Source organism: Eurosta solidaginis, chromosome 4 (genome assembly GCF_040869045.1).
Source record: "Eurosta solidaginis isolate ZX-2024a chromosome 4, ASM4086904v1, whole genome shotgun sequence".
Classification (NCBI taxonomy): domain Eukaryota; kingdom Metazoa; phylum Arthropoda; class Insecta; order Diptera; family Tephritidae; genus Eurosta; species Eurosta solidaginis.
In genome coordinates, this window is record NC_090322.1 from 200702257 (window position 1) to 200713744 (window position 11488).

At 38.5% G+C, this 11488-nt stretch overlaps 1 protein-coding gene across 4 annotated transcripts in view; it reads right to left on the reverse strand.

Annotated features, from left to right (window-relative positions):
• mei-P26 (meiotic P26) overlaps window positions 1–11488 on the reverse strand; it is a 77454-nt gene that overhangs the window by 23013 nt on the left and 42953 nt on the right. For all 4 annotated transcript variants that reach the window (XM_067784556.1, XM_067784555.1, XM_067784554.1 and 1 more), the window contains exons 3-5: window positions 11250–11445; window positions 7122–7577; window positions 5693–7061 (exon numbers count right to left, since the gene is read on the reverse strand). In XM_067784556.1, coding sequence (XP_067640657.1) covers window positions 5693–7061; window positions 7122–7577; window positions 11250–11445 — 2021 coding nt within the window. The remainder of the gene's footprint in view (window positions 1–5692; window positions 7062–7121; window positions 7578–11249; window positions 11446–11488) is intronic.

Sequence of the window (11488 nt, forward strand, 5' to 3'; positions counted from 1 at the left end):
TATGGCTCACCGACCCGGCTGTGATAGTATTTCTGTTGCGGATCAATAACAAGCAAATCACTAAGCGAGAATTGTGTAAAAAATGTAGATGCAGTGTTCATCTCAAGCAGAAAGAAGGCAGGGCAAGTCCTTGTAAAAATAGGCAACCATAGAATCGACACGCGACCAGTTTCCCCTGAGGGTTAGGGTAATTAGAATATACCCGCGGCAGGTATGTCTATCGTAAGAGGCGACTAAAATACCAAATTGATTCAAGAGGTTGTCAGCGCAATATATAGCTTCTCCAACCCAATTGTCAACCTAGCCTATGCGTGGCGAATCCTGTTTCTTTAACAGCCGAGGCTCTGGCTCCTCATGGAACTTGGGGGTTGGGAGGGAGGGATGGCCTGAAGGTTTAATGTGGCCATATAAATCGTTCCCAAAATGGTCGGGCTAGCACCTTAATGGTGCTGTGTTACCGGAGCGTACCGGATCTGTATCCGGCAAAGGACCATCACATCGATAACACTCCCCAAAGCCTTCGGGGAGAAACCTTATCGCTACAACGGAAAAAAAAATTTTTTTTTGATATTTGCTGTTAGGCATTGTTGTGCAGAACTTTGTCTTAACTCACTTATGTACAACTTGCAAAGCAACGATGGATCAGAGGTGAGTATCCCGATTAGAGCTAATGATACTTGGGTATAAAGTATACACGGGTAGTAGAGTACCCGTGAAGGTTACGTGGGTAATAGGGAACCCGGGTACTTCTTACAGTTACTCAAGTATCGCTTGATCACAGCGCGAAAAAAATCGGTAAACTTAAACGAAAACAAAAATTAAGTGAGTATCATCCATGTTATCTTTCGTCAGCCCATCCGCCCTAAGAGTCATCCTCACGCATATTTTTGCAATAACTTTCATTAAATAAAGGCATCGCAATGAAAATTGGCACACAATTTTTTCTCACTATGTATCAAAGATTCCCTAGATATATAATTCCTTGATATCTTAATAACAAATAGAGCTATTCCCTTTAACTCCCCTTTTATTGGCACATTGGTTGGTTCCCAGTATAGAGGACTCGAAATGCATAAAAAAAATTAAAAATGGCCGTGGTAACGCCATTTTATTAAAGGCTTACGATATCGATATCTTGAAAATTGTTTAATGGTACAGCGATGAATGTAAGAACGATTCCTCTGAATCGGTTGATGAACACGCCCCTTTCTATACCAAAATACAAAACCGGGGGAACTATCTCGCCAGGACGACTAAAAATACGGGTATAACAATTTCGAAAATGGGCGTGACTTATGAACCTGGGATTCAAGGGGTTGATAAGCGCAATACAAAGCTTTATAGCTTCAAAGCTTCCGCAACCGAATGGTCAGACTCACCTACGCGAGGGGAATCCTTTTAAAAATATGAATGTATCATACACATATTTAGAAGGCGAGGCTATGGCGGCGCCAAGTTCCTCATGGAACTAGGGCGTGGGGGCGGTATGGCCGAGAAGGTTTGATGTTGTCATATTAATCGTTCCCGAGATGGTCGGGCTAGTACCTTAATGGCGCTTGTTACCGGATCGTACCGGATCTATATCCGGCAAAGGACCGTCAACATCGATAACACTCCCCTTCATCGGTAATACAACAACAACAACACCAACAACAACAACAACTTATGAATCTAAAATACGGTTAAGGCTATAGTGATGAAAGCTTTTCTGACTCTTAGGACAGAAGACTGACGGAAGATAACATAGAAGGTGAAAAATTGTAACGTTTTTTGTTTCGGTCACCGCCTAAGAGCTTAACTTCATACACATTTCCTGGGTAATACCCAGACACCTACCACCCGGATAAAATTATCAGCCCTAGTCCCGATGCAATAACAACAACAAAAACAAGAAGCGACAACAAACACTTTAAGACCGACAAAAAAACCAAAGGTACAAAAACAAGAACACCACTATGCTACATCAGCTCCAACGACAAAAGCAAGAAAAAATGTCAAGTTCTGCATAACAATTCCCATCAGAGCAAGTGCCGATATTTTTTTTTTTTTGCTCCCACTTCATTACAAACAGCATTTCGATTGGAATTTTTATTCTGCTACTTGTTCCGCTATAAAATACAATGACATTTGCAACTACAGATCGATTGTTAAACAGAGTACTCTGGCAAAAATATTCGAACATGTACTTCAACGTAAATTGTTCGATTATATAGGCAAAGCTATAGTGTAGTGTCAGCATGGATTTTTCCCAGATAGGTCTACTTCCACAAATTCAGCTTTAGTCACTAATCAAATTGTCCGTGCTTTAGAGAACTCTGAGCAACTCGACGTCATATACACTGACTTCTCGAAAGCATTTGGCAAGGTTGATCATACTATTCTAGTACGCAAGTTAGCCAAGTATGGAATCAATGGAAACTTGTTGAAATTCTTCACGAGTTTTCTATCGAACCGAAAGCTGTATGTGGCAATTGGAGCCGACAAGTCATCTCTACATATTAACGCCTGGTCAGGTATTCCGCAGGGCACCCATTGTGGTAAATGATTATCCCAGCAATTCAAATTCGCAAAATGTTTGATGTTTGCGGACGATGTCCGTAAAAGCTCTGACTGCACTAACTTGCAATCTGATCTGGACTCTTGCCGGATGGTGCGCAGACAATAATTTATTTTTAAATACAAACAAATGCTGCATTGTGTCTCATTCCAAAAAGACAACTGCGACATATTTTAACTGCAAACTAAATGCTAAACCTTAATCGTTGTCGAGATTAAAGATTTCGGTGTCATTTTTGACTCCAAACACTCTTTTTCCAGTCATATTGACTTCATTGTTGCAGTCTTTTGCAATGGTTGGGTTCAGTAGACGTAACATCAGTGACTTTAAGGACCCTATGACGTTGAAGGCACTTTATATATCCTTGGTCAGAAGTGGTCTTGAATGTTGCTCAATAATATGGAATCCTTTCTATGAATCTAACTCCTATAAAATTGAGAGAGTTCAAAAAATGTTTACGAAAATTGCTTTACGGATGCTTCACTGGCCAGACGGCCTCCCATCATATACCAGCAGGCACAAATTGCTTGGTCTTAAGGCTTTGCATGGCAGAAGAACTTTTATCTCACTCATGCTTGCCTATAATGTAATAGACTTTAACACGAATTGCTCTGATTTATCTAATTTGTTCATTCCATATATTCCACTACGTGATCTTCGGCATACTAAACTATTTATCGAAATAACTCATAAAACGAATTATGCTATGAATAAAGCTATAACTAGGACTATACATCAGCAAACCGATTCAGAAGTGTTCTTAACTTTAATAACAGCTTATAAAGTTTAAGCTTGAATTGTTTTCAATTTTTAACTAGTCTGTAAGAAAGCATTTACTTTTAGACTGAATGAATTAAATAAATGAAAATACGACTTAGCTCGTAGCAGAGCATATTAAATGCTATCACTCTTTTATGTTACAGCTCTGCTCTACGCAAGGCTCATATTCAAAGCCGGAGCAGTAGCAGAGCATATTTTTTGTCGCTGTTGCTGCTCTGGAGTAGCAAATGCAAACACTGCGAAGAATAATAAAGGTTCAACCAGCTTTTTTAATTACGATTCCCTTAAATAATGAAAAATTCGAATATAAATAAAAAATGTTCATTTCGATTTTAAATTCCTTTCATAGCTATTCTAGAAGAAGTTTAAAGTTTTCTGTGAATGAAAAATATAGGCTCTTCGACTAAAATAATGTTAACGAAATTAATTATACATGAAAACATAATATTGGCATAAAGCCTTTCGCTGTTAAAATTAACTTAAATTAACTTAAAATTAACCGAATTTAGATTACATATTATGCCTTATCGAGAATTTTGCGTGAACAAATGTTTCAAAAATCGTTTTTGCTTAACTTTGTTTCCTTAAATCTCCTTCTTAAACATACATATTTTATGTTCGAATTTTAATCTCTAGAATTATAATACACATATGGGCAAATCCCAAAAACTTTTACTTTTTTGGATACTCGGGTTTTACACACGGGCAAAAAACTTAAGGCCAGAAAAAAGTACAAGGACATTAAGTTTGACCTTTTGACTATCCGATGTGATGATTTTAAAAATCAAGAAAGTTGATAGTAAGTTGATATAAGTAAAAAACGTCGATTTTTACACTTTTTCAAGCGATACCCTTCATGTTTTTTTTTTTTTGAATTTTTTCGATAAAGTTTTAAGGCATCGCTGAAACAATATGGAATTTAAACTAAATGTAGTGTTTGAGACGGAGATTCTAAAAGTATGAGCAAAATTAATGCGCCCCTGCAATACTCAAAACTATCATCAATCAAAGTAGCGATACTTTTTTTTGTCATTTTCAATATTGGCAGTTTTTTGTTTACAGATTTTTGGGGCAACTGAGTATTGAAATTTAGATTATGCACGATAATAGCCTGTCAGAGACTAAAAATACCTAGGGCTTCAAATTCGATGTGCCCCTTTCAGTTTTGTTGAAGGTAGAGGCAGAAAATTGGAACCGCTTGGTTGCGTAATTTTTTTTCAGGTGCATGTTTTTTTGTGGGCACAGCTACAATTTTACTTTTATCACTTCATACCCGTTTGGTAATTTTTTCTCTACACCACAATAGTATACCATCAATTGTCTCATCTTGGAGTATTCACGCAAGGAAAGTTATTCATGTTTTAATGAAGTTCTGTGCTTACATTACTTTTTTCATGTAATATCCTTAAGATGTGGGAATATCGATATGACAACTACAGTAAGTTAAATGTTATTTGACGGTTACCCGGTTTCATATTTTTGCCGATATCTCTAAAACCGGGTTTCGGGTATTAAAACTTTTTTACTAAACATACTTCGTTCACATATCTATATGTTTTTAAAGTTTCAAACGAATCGGTAGAAAGGTGTTAAAATAAATTTGTTGCAAACTTTGTAGTAAAAAATATTTGGCGGTTATTCGGTTTTATATTTTTACCGATATCTACAAAACCGGGTCTCGTGTATCAAAAAAATTTTACATAGCTAACAGCTGCATATATCTCCATATTTTGTTAAAATTTTGATATAATCGGTACAGAAGTGTTGAAATAAATGTATTTTTAACATTGCGACCTCAATTTATATATATTTTGCTCGATCTTTTGACTATATCTTTTTGGGGTATTATGTAAGACGAGTAACGGCGATGCACTATAGCTCCAATTTACCCCTCAATGTTTATAACAAAAAGATATTTGCGTGTTACTATGTTTCAAAAAAAAATTTTTTTCTCCAACAAAAAAAAACCAAAGTTTGGCGGATTTCCCCATATGTATTCTCACTATGTACCCAACCGAATATTTTCAATACTTCTCAAACATGATATTGGTATTCGTGTAAACAATACCCCCTTATGAGGCACATACAAGTTTATACGAACTGCCATATAATTTTCTTTGGCAAATTTAAAACTGAATTTTATAAAATTTTTGTAAGCTTTCGTTGGCTTAGGTGGCTACATAGATGCATAATGTATAAAATAAGCTGTGAGCCAATGAATGTGATGTCTAGATCTAGATTATGATGACATTGCAGAATATTTAATTTGACTCGAATTGCATTTGATATTAGTAACACAGAAATTATGTCGAGCGCCTTATTTCGACAAATGTTCCAGTACAAAAAATTACTTACCGTTGTTGAGTCCCATTTTGGCAAGAGCCTGCAAATTATTGAATGCACGCTGGTCACCCGATAATATATCAGCCAAAGAAATTTGTTGATTTTGTGTTGATGCTGACGGTACAACTGACTGATGGTGACTACCTGCGCCAGCGCCAGGAGCCACCAATGCATCATTTAATGTAACATCTGGAGTTGCCTCAGTGAGACTGGCAAGACGTGATAAATTATACTCAAGAATACTGTTGTAAGCACCTGGTGGAGGTGCTGCACCGCCAACAGCGGTGCTGCCATTCGATTGACCATTAAGTGCAGCGTTAAGTGTACCACTGATCCCGCTACCACCGCTGGCTAATCCATTTAGACCTTGGCCGAGGGAAGCATTTAAGCCGTTATTCAATGCACCACCGACATTTATATTATTTCCAGTACCACCGTTAAGTGGATTGGCGCCAGCAGGATTATGACCATGACCATGGCTATGGCTATGAGCATGTCCACCACCTGTAAGAGCATTTAAACTGCCTGCAATTCCTGTAACTGGCAAACCAACTCCATTGACACAATTAACGCCATCAAAGCCTCTTACGCCATTTACTACTGCACCTCCATGCATTGGTGGTTGCACTGCTGGTGGCTGCGGTTGTTGGTGTTGTGAGATTTGATGATGCAATGTTGGCGGTTGATGTGGTGGAGAATCAGGTGTCAAAACATTGGGCATAAGAAAGCCATTCCCCAATACCGAAAAGTCACCATCGAAAGAACTTTGCATAGATGTAGGCAATGATATTGGACTGCTGGCAGTAACTGAACTACCACCACCTGCCAATTGACCTTGTGAGCCGCAATTATTCATACCTCCTCCATTGCGGCTGCCCATCATAGTGGGCGGCATACCGGGCAACGTAGGTGGTGGTGTACTCTCTTTTGGTGACGGTGGTGTTGATTCGGTACGGAATTTTCCAAACGTTTCCCGTGCGACTTGCTCAAATTTTTCAGTTTTTGTGTCAAAAGTAAGCGAGTAATTGATGTCACATTTTGGAGTGCTGTTAATTAGATTTATAAATTGGGAGCTTATTAACTTTTTCATGGAGAGAAATTCAGCTGCGTTGGCTTGCTCGAGAACACGCATTGTAAACTTGCATGTACTATCAATTTTTCCCATAGTATTTTCGATATTTTGTAATAAATCCATAACTTTCAGTTCACGTTCTGAATGAAGTTTGCCCAATTCAGTTAATGATTGATCGCGACACTTTTCTAAAATTTTCTTGTAATTCTGGTAAGTTTCTTCTATTCGTGCACGTGCAGAATCGTGTTGGGTTTGAAGCTCAGTTAAAGCGCTGGAGAGATTTGAGGCAGCAGCATCACAATATTGCACCTAAAATGCAAAAAATTTCATATATCCTGCTTGTCAAAAACATAATAATAGTAAGCATACCTTAGATCTGGCTTCCTTCATCAAGTTTTCAACATCCACACGCACTGACTTCTCAGCCAAAGCGATCACATCGTAATGATGTTCACTACCCTTATGATCGGCAATCAAACAATCATTACAAACTGGAATTTGGCAATTAAAGCAATAATATTTCAAATTTTCAGCGGTATGAACATTGCAAAAAAGGGGTTTATGAATAGTTAATGGCTTATCCGCTGTAGACTTTTGCAAATCTTCGAGCTTTACAACTTCATGATTCTCAAAGCAGCGCATATACTTATGGGCATTATCACAACCGCCGCACAAGAAATTAGCACAATCGCTGCAACGTGAAATAGCATGTTCCTTGCTTTTGCACGAAGTGCACGATAACTGTTCCGACTCGATGGTTGAGAGATCGAGAATATTAGTCAATATGTAATCGCAAGTCAACGATTCGACACCTTTTGAACCAATCTGAAACAAGAAGCTGAATTAGTATAAAAAAAGTAAAAAATACATAAATGAAATATGTAGAACTACTGTTTCCGAATTCGTTGGATTTATAAAGAAATTTCAACGACGAATGTTGAAAGTCTTGAGAATATTGGATTAACTACGGTTCTAACTAGGAATCTGAATATCTTGTTCAGTAAAGATATAAATAAAGACAACAGCGCAGATAGTAATCTGCTTACTGAATATTCGATACTCGAATAAGTAGATAGTCCCTAAGTAACATTCTACATATGGGATCCATCAATCGTCGCTCAATTCTTTCACTCTAATTACTCTGCTGTGGTTGATTCATCACCTACAAATTATCCATATGAGCTCCATTCTAGTAACTCAATATATGCTATATGCAATACGGTCCCGATTTGATCCCGACATGGTTTCTTAAAAAATGTGCGGAATACATTACCAGCCCCTTACTGATCTGTTTAACCTCTCTTTAAAAAATGGCATTTTCCCGACGGCTTGGAAGGAATCTTTTCTTATCCCACTCCATAAAAAAGGAAGCAAGTCTATTGAAAACTATCGTGGAATAGCAAAACTCTCCGCTATCCCTAAGCTTTTCGAAGCTAATCACCTTATATTTTCGATTTCTACATTGATAAATAGTTCTCAGCATGGCTTTTGTACAGCCAAATCAACCACAACCAATTTACAATTCACGTCTTTAATGGGGTTAGAAACAATCATCATACCGACGTTATATACACTGATTTCAGCAAAGCATTCGACAAAGTACGCCACTCATTACTTGTTTATAAACTCCAATTTCTTGGCTTTCAACGTGGCCTAACTCACAGGAGCTCCTCCTATCTTTGCGGTAGAACTCAAAGAGTAATTTTTAAAAACATTTGTTCGAATGTCATCGATGTTCCCTCCTGTGTGCCTCAGGGCAGCCATCTCGGTCTTATTCTGTTTTTGCTCTTTATAAACGATATTTCCACAACTATAAAATATTATAAAATTTTAATGTATGCCGACGACGTAAAACTTTTTAAGTCATACGCGTGGGTTGAAGAACGTTCTGTACTCCAGGCGGATTTAAATTGTTTAGTTACTTGGTGTAATGCGAATTTTATGCCGCTCAACATAGAAAAATGTAAATTCATGCATTTTCACGTGAGAACGTACATCCAACATCTTACACAATTAATGGCCAAACTCTGAAAAGCGTTGATGTTTTTGTAGACTTGGGAGTTACAATGAAATGCAAACTTAGTTTCAACCCTCATATTAATGCCACAGTCAATAAAGCAAGAGTAGTTTTAGCATTTCACCAATAGAGAGTGTATTTATCCGAGGCTTGTTGTTATATTTCATTGGAGTATGGTTTTACGTGGCGGGTCCCAAGCCCAGCGCACAACCCGCTCAGCGGGGGTGAAAATATTACTTGGCACGTTTATATAGCGAACCGCTTGCTCCAAGACAGACGCCCGCTTGCAGCCGCACCTAGAGGTGTACAGACGCTGCCGATGAGATCTCCCCCGGCTAGCCCTTAAACCGATTATGTCAGAGTGGCCTAGCCAGGTTGTCGCCTTCTCACATTAGCTCACCGTTAAACGGGTGTTTAGCGGCTAACCAGAGGATACTTGGCCGCAAGCGACCGGCAGTAGTGAGCTGCTTGAACCGCATGCAAAAGAATCGCTCTGGCCATTCCCAGGTGAATGGCGGTCAGAAGCTTTCCCCACTTTCGTGGACTTCTACACACGGCCCCACCCTCCTGGGAACCAGCATGAACACTAGCAACAACATCAGCACTGAAATCCAGCGAAGAATCAATCTTGCCAATAAATGCTACTTTGGACTAGGTAGGCAACTGAAAAGTAAAGTCCTCTCTCGGCGAACGAAAATCGTACTCTACAAGTCACTTATCGTACCCGTCCTGCTATATGGGGCAGAAGCATGGACCATGACAACAGCAGATGAAGCGGCTTTGGGAGTGTTCGAGAGAAAAGTTCTTCGAAAGATTTATGGACCTCTACGCGTTGGCGATGGCGAGTACCGAAGAAGATTTAATGATGCGCTGTACGAGCTATACGCAGACATCAACATAGTCAAGCGAATTAAAGCGCAGCGGCTGCGCTGGCTAGGCCATGTTATGCGAATGAAAGATGATGCTCCGGCCAAGAAAGTGTTTCTATCGGAACCCGCCTATGGAAGCAGAGGTAGAGGGCGGCCCCCACTCCGTTGGAAGGACCAGGTGGAAAACGATTTAAACTCCCTTGGTGTGACCAATTGGCGCCGGTTGGCGGAGCGAAGGAGCGACTGGCGCGCCTTGTTGGACGGCCATAACCGTTTAGACGGTTAAGCGCCAATTAAGTAAGTAAGTAAGTTTTAGCATTTGCGCAAAGATGGACAAAAGAGTTTAGTGATCCTTACGTTACAAAACCCCTTTTTACATCATTGGTGAGGCCGATTCTAGAATATGGATCGATAATTTGGAATCCGCGTTATCAAGTTAATGTGGATAGACTAGAATCAATTCAAAAACAGTTTTTACTTTTCGCCTTGAGAAATCTTCAAAGGGACTCTCCGTATAATCTTCCTCCTTACACTAATCGGTTAAAACTAATAAATCTTTCTACCCTTGCAAGTCGTAGAGAAATGCTAGGTACTATTTATGGCTAGCCTTTTAAATGGATCGATTTCAAGCCCATTTCTTTTGAACGAAGTAAACTTGAATGTTCCATGCCGAATTTCAAGGCATTTTAAACCTATAATTCTTGAACAATGCAGAAGCAATTTCCAACTAAAAGAACCTCTTCTATGTTTGTGTGAGGATTATAACACTCACTCGAGAATAATTGATGTTTCGGACTCGCTCTATGTCATAAGAAAACGGTTCTATCTTCTCTTAATAATTAAAAAATTATATTTATACTTTTATATCTATTGTATTTTGTGAATCTATATTTCTCAGCTGATGAGTTTCTCTCTAGCTGACCGGTTTTAGATCTCGGCGTTTAAGAAGCCACTGCCTCTCGAAGAATAAGAATTAGCATACATACCAAAAGAAAAAAACTATGTATGAATTAAAAAAAACAAAAACAAAAAAAATAACAGGATTAGCCTGGTTTCATCGGGCCACTTGAGGGCAGTGCGCTGCCACAACGTCCGAGAAAAAAAATTATAACATTATAAGCACTTATTTTAGGCCCATCTACAACGATGGGTTATTATTTTAGCTCAGTTAATTTCAATTGTTTCAATTGTCAAACATGTATGAGTTCAACACCACATGTCAGGTTAACTCTGAGTTAACTTGTCGTTCTGCAAGTGAGCCTAACGACTTTAGTTTACTTCGTTGACTAACTCACTTTGTTACATTCTAACCACAAATAAGAACATAAAGGATTATGATTACAGTTATTTCGACTACGCTAGCTAACCACTGAGAGCACACGCCACTGCATTCTCAATACACTTTGTGTTCTCTTCTCAAATTTTTTTTTTTCGATATGAAAATATGCCTAGAAAAATTAATATATTTTTAGGCGCGTTTTTTTCCAGGAAAAAAAAACTATTAGGAAATTTGGAGGAAGCAGCTTACTTGTGAAAGATTAATTATAAATTATTTTATTGCCATAAAAAACGCGTAAAGGATTAATGAAGCTACCAAGCCAAAGTACTTACCATTGTTACTTGCTTGCAAGTAGGACACTCAATAACCGATTTCAATGGTGGCATTAGCTCCCCAGCAGTTGAAGTGGTAGACGAAGCGGATGATGTGTTACCGCCATTATTCGGCTCATCCGTTAACAATTTAAACAAACAAGATTCGCAAAATACATGTAAACATGAGAGCACACGAGGTGTTACCAAACGTGAACTATGATGCAAACAAATAGAAGAGAAAGCAAACGTAAATAATT